Source organism: Mus pahari, chromosome 3, assembly GCF_900095145.1.
Source record: "Mus pahari chromosome 3, PAHARI_EIJ_v1.1, whole genome shotgun sequence".
Classification (NCBI taxonomy): Eukaryota; Metazoa; Chordata; class Mammalia; order Rodentia; family Muridae; genus Mus; species Mus pahari.
The window spans coordinates 62,242,452-62,247,883 of record NC_034592.1 but is presented as its reverse complement, the minus strand read 5'-3'; the positions used below and the strand labels follow the sequence as shown (position 1 = coordinate 62,247,883).

The following is a 5,432-nucleotide window of genomic DNA, read 5'->3' as shown; positions in this document are numbered from 1 at the left end:
ATATATATATATATATATATATATATATATATATATACACACACACACACACACACACACACACACACTCAGAGCCTTAATAACATTTACCTGCATGATTCTTTCAGAATTCAGAATTCCGAAAGAGATAGGTATTAGTGAAAATAGGTATCAAATTGAGTCATGAAGCAATTTTTTCTTAAGAGTGAAGAAAGCCTGCTTTGGAGTTTTCTGAAATAAATATGCTCTGGAGAGAGCCAAGTACTTGTTATTTATAAAATGTCAGTTTTGTGCTCAGTCATATTGAAGAAAAGCCACTGCAGTGGGTAAAGCACCCACATGTAATGACTATGTGGTTACTGTTACACTTGCTGCTGCATCCTCTGGTTGTATTTTTCAGTCTCAGAGTATGTTATAAAGTGAAATTGCCGAGCCATGCTAGAAAAACCATAAATGTTTTAAAATCAGCCACATGAAATATTTGTTCTTGGAGAAAATATTACATAGAGTTTTGAGGGAGGAAAGACTGGTGCATTTCTGCCTTACATTTTCTGACTACATCCATCTCTGTCTCCAGGCCTTGCTGGAAGTGGTCAATGACCTCTTTGAAGAACAGACCGACCTGGAAAAGATTGTCAAGAAAATAATGCATCGGGCCCAAACTCTGTTGAAATGTGAACGCTGTTCTGTCTTACTTCTAGAAGACATTGAATCACCAGTAAGTTATTCTCCTTTTCATGCGGGCGTCAAAGACTGAGCGGAAGGAAGTTGGGTGTATCTGCAATTCAACTTGCAAACTGATCAGCTGCATTTACACCTTCAGCCCCCAAGGGAACAGTTTATATATGAGAGGTTCCTTCCTTTAGATGTACCTTGCTTAGGGAACATTTTATATATGAGAGGTTCCTTCCTTTAGATGTATTCTCCTTTTCTTGTCCTCACTCTGAAAACTAGTCCTTTTAAGCGGGTGGGGACCTTAGAGCCCCATTCAGCTCTGTGTAGCTAACAGATGATTGTGACTGGGTGCACGATTCTCAGACATCACACAGCTAAACTAGAAGGCCAAGTGCAACTCCCCCACCCCCATCTTGTTTCAACTTGTCTGCCCAGCATGCGCAGACAAGTTGTCCAGTAATATCAAAATGTTCTAGTAGGCAGTTGGGAGTGAGGCAGTATTTCTTCCTGTATAGAGAGATTAGTGTGAGGATACACAAACACACACACACACACACACACACACACACACACATATATATATATATATATATATATATATATATATATATNATATATATATATATATATATATATATATATATATATGCACACACACACACACACTCAGAGCCTTAATAACATTTACCTGCATGATTCTTTCAGAATGGACAATGTCTCTTAACCTTCAGAAGAGAGCAGGAACGCAAGCAGAGGAGCAGAGCAAAGCCCCCTTAGACCCTGGGCAGATGGTTACTGAGCCCGCTCAGTGAGTTCAAAGACCAAGAATTGTCTAACGATTAAAAGCTATTTCAACATCTCTGGGAATGGTATTTTACGATACCCAACTTAAAAAGATAGTGTCAAAAAAAAAAATCTGTGGTTAAACTGTAATGAGTATTGAAACTTTGCATAGATTGTTTAGGATGGATAGATACATATATGTGAAACCTGACAGCATAATTTTTAGTTCTGAAAATTCATATAGGAACATAAACATCTTAATAGGCATAAAACTTACTGAAAGGGCAACAAAGAACAGTGAATAAAATTCTGACTGAAAAGCTATTTAAATGTTCTTGAAACAGATTTACTCCTTATTTTATAAAATAGCTAAACAAGGGGCAAAGCAAAAAGGAAAAATATTTGCATGAAGACCCTATCTGATTCTATGGACACCTTGGCAAAAAAGTTTCAGGGATGAATTATATCAAATACAGAAAGTAATGGCTAAATTCTGGGCTTTTAAGCTCACAAATGGAGCTTAAAAATCTTGTAATTGTGTTTTTCTAAAACCTTAAAACTTGGGGCAGGGGAGAATGCTTGGTCAGCAGAAAGTTTCTCTTGAAAGAAAGAGAGCCTGAGTTTGATCTGCAGGACTTGCACCAAAAAGCCGGGGCTGCTGGCTCGCAGTTGTCCTCAGCACTGGGGAGGCAGATGTGTGGATCCCTCAGGTCCACTGACCAGCCAGCCTGTTTGTCGAGCTCCAGGCCACTGAGAGATCCTATCTCAAAAAACAAAAAGTATGAAAAGTGCAAGCTACTCCACATGCATGCATAATTCCTTGCCCCCCCCACATACACAGAAGTGTCACGTGCATGCACAAACACACACACAGACACACAAATAAACAACAATAGCAACAAAACATTACAAACTGTCATTTGGAAGATCCAGGATTTTCTAATCTAAAGGCCAAAGGAATCATAACTAAACATAATGAAGAAAGCAAGAGACTAGAAAAAGAACAGAGAAAGCCCTAGAAGATCTGACTCGTGAGTCAATCAGATTGGGGAGAGCAATATGTGTGGAACAGTGGGTCCTCCTCACAGTGTCCCAGGCTCAGGTCCTCCTCACAGTGTCCCAGGCTTAGGTCTTCCTCACAGTGTCCCAGGCTCAGGTCTTCCTCAAGATGTCCCAGGTTCAGGTCTTCCTCATGTTGCCCCCTATTTAAGTCTCCATACAGTAGTGGTAGTGGAAGGGTCGGTAGATGATCCGAAATGTGTCTCTGAGCACATGGCAAGGGAAGAATCGAGAGATGTCAGTGTTGGTGGAAGCCAAGGGGCAGGGACTGTCCAACAGGCTCTCTAAAGCCTCTGAGAAGTAGGAAAGACAAATGTAGTTTTCTCCATGTCTAAGGGAGGCTAACACGGAAGGCTGGCACCTGAAGAAGGCTCCTGGCCGGGCTGGAGGAGGTGGGGCTCTACATCCTCGACCTGAGGACTAGGAAGGGTGCTGGCGGCCAGTGAAGTCTCCTACCCCATAGCAAGGAAGAAATTGAGGGCAACCATTTCTCTCCAGAGCACACAGGAGGCTGCAGGTCACACCCTGAGGTTTCCATATCTGAGTTTAAATCTGAAATTCCTGAGAAAACCTGGCATGGTGCCTTTAACAGGGGTATTCTCTTCTGTCTTCTGTCAAAATAGGCAGAATTGAGGCTCGAGAAGAGATGTAGTTGACTTCTAGAAAAAAAAAAAGTAAGTTCCTTTTTGTACAGTTGTATCTGTGACCTTAGAAGTTTGTGATCAATATACCAATTTCCCTCTCTAGTTAATCATTCATCCTGTATTTGGCTCACCTAGTTGAGAAAGGAAGCATTTATAAACAGAGTGATGGGTTATTCTGTAAGTGCTGACAACTCAGAAAAAAAAATTTAAAGTTAGATTTCTAGGTTAAACCTATTTTGATTTTATAACAGATAGAATAATTAATATCTTACAACATATTAAATGAGTGCAGGATCACTTAACCTCGAGACAGAAGGGAACTGATACATTGCTAAAAGAGACCCGAGAAGCATTTGAAGGTTACAACCAAAGCTGGTTATAAATCAAGGCCATAAACTGGGGGCTGAGAGGCTGTCTTTCACATTGGAGAGAAATTACTTATCTCTGTAAGAGACAAAGCCATGGCACTAAAGCTGCAAACGTGTGTCACTAATAACCAGTGAGCAGAACTGGGTTGTCTTCCCAGACCAGGAGCTGGCAGGTTTTTTTCCTATAATACCTTGAGTTTTCCAGGGTAGGCGTTCTCTGGTACAGTTACTCAACTCTGCCACTTTAGAAGAAAATCAGTCATAGACAATAAATTAGAATGTGCATGGTTGTGTGCCAATAAAACTTGATTTATAAAAATAAGGGGTAATTCAAACTCGGCTTGTACATGGTAGACCCTGGTCTTAGAAAAATCTCCCCCTCCATAATTAGTAAAAAAAAAAATTCAGCATATAACAAAGAGCATAGGATATGTGTAAAGATGCCATACCATGAGTGAGAAAACAAAGGCTCTGTGAGAAAAACAGAGCGCGTTCCAGAAACGTTGATTAAGGTTTTTCGTGAAATGTGATTAAGCAAACACATCTGGAAAAATAAATGTTGAAAAAGAAGCTGCAGAGAAGTCAGAAATATATTGAGAAGGAAGAGTAAGAGGAGGAGAGGGAGGAGATAGATGAGGAGAAAAGGGAGGATGGAGGGAGGGGAGGAAGAGGAGGGAGAAAAGGAGAGGAAGAAGAGGAGAGGCTGAAGAGGGAGAAGAGGAGGAGGAGACAGAACATGTCATTGGTAGAACTTGGAAGAAGAAAATGTGAAATCATACAGGAATGAATATTACATTTTTAGAAAGTCAGAAAGAAAATAAAAGACAGCTCTGGATGCTTTAAGGAGCATGAAGAACAAAATTGAAAATGAAATGGAAAAAAGTAAATTATAAGAAAGAGAGAATGAAAAGAGCGGAGTCATAATGAAAGTTCAAAGTAAGGATAATTCGCTGCCTCTGAAGAGAACACGGCAAATGGAACAGGAGAAGGCTTTCAGAATTTATAACTCTAGGACATTTTATTGAAATAAAGTCAAAGTTGAATTTACAGATTGAAAGAACGCTATTCAGAAGTCGGCACTCACTGCTCGGCACTGAAATACATCTGATGCTAATGGAATTTAAAGATAGAAAAGAAAAGGAATTGAATCTGTGGGCATCTAGGCAAAGACTTGGGACACTCTGGAAAAAACTTCACTCTGATGTTAGGCTTCTTAGATGCGGTCCCCCAGGGCTAGAAGGCAATGGGGCAAGACCTAACCAATCCTCTGGGGGAAGATGTGGCTCTGTAACTTAAAATCCACACAAGTTCCTATTCAATTCTTTAATCACAGGTGGTCTCAAATATGCTTTCGAATATGCAGGTGAGATTCCATGATGCTTTCAAATCTGCAAGCAAGAGTGTAGGAGGGTATAGTTCCACGAGCCTGGAGAACATGGGCGGCTATAATATCACCGTGCAAGGGATGAGTGACAGCAAGACTAATAAGAGCTACATCAAGGGCTGGGTGTGTTTGAACATGCAACCTGAGGCTAAACCAAGGTCTATACTTGCAGGAGTATAAACCTTACATTATCAACTGTAGCAATGGTGCTGGTCCCTGAACTGGGAAACATGACTAGTGGCAGTGGACTGTGTTATGCAGCAGCGCACTGTCCAAGGGGATATGGTCCTTTCATGCCTTGAATGTGAACTGTGAAACACAGGCCCATCTATTTGAACACTCAGCCCTCTGTCAGCTCTTGGCACTGCTTCGGAAGGTTGAGGAACCCTTAGGAAATTCAGCCTTCCTGGAGGAAGTTGGTCAGCCCCACTTCCTATTCACCCCTTGCGTCTTCTTCTTCTTCTTCTTCTTCTTCTTCTTCTTCTTCTTCTTCTTCTTCTTCTTCTTCTTCTTCTTCTTCTTCTTCTTCTTCTTCTTCTT

The 5,432-nt window shown here is 40.8% G+C and overlaps 1 protein-coding gene across 1 annotated transcript in view; it reads left to right on the top strand.

The window, feature by feature from the left end:
* Positions 1 to 5,432, top strand: part of Pde11a (phosphodiesterase 11A) — a 342,530-nt gene that overhangs the window by 117,947 nt on the left and 219,151 nt on the right. Inside the window, exon 4 of the mRNA XM_021192546.2 lies at positions 557 to 697. Coding sequence (XP_021048205.1) covers positions 557 to 697 — 141 coding nt within the window. The remainder of the gene's footprint in view (positions 1 to 556; positions 698 to 5,432) is intronic.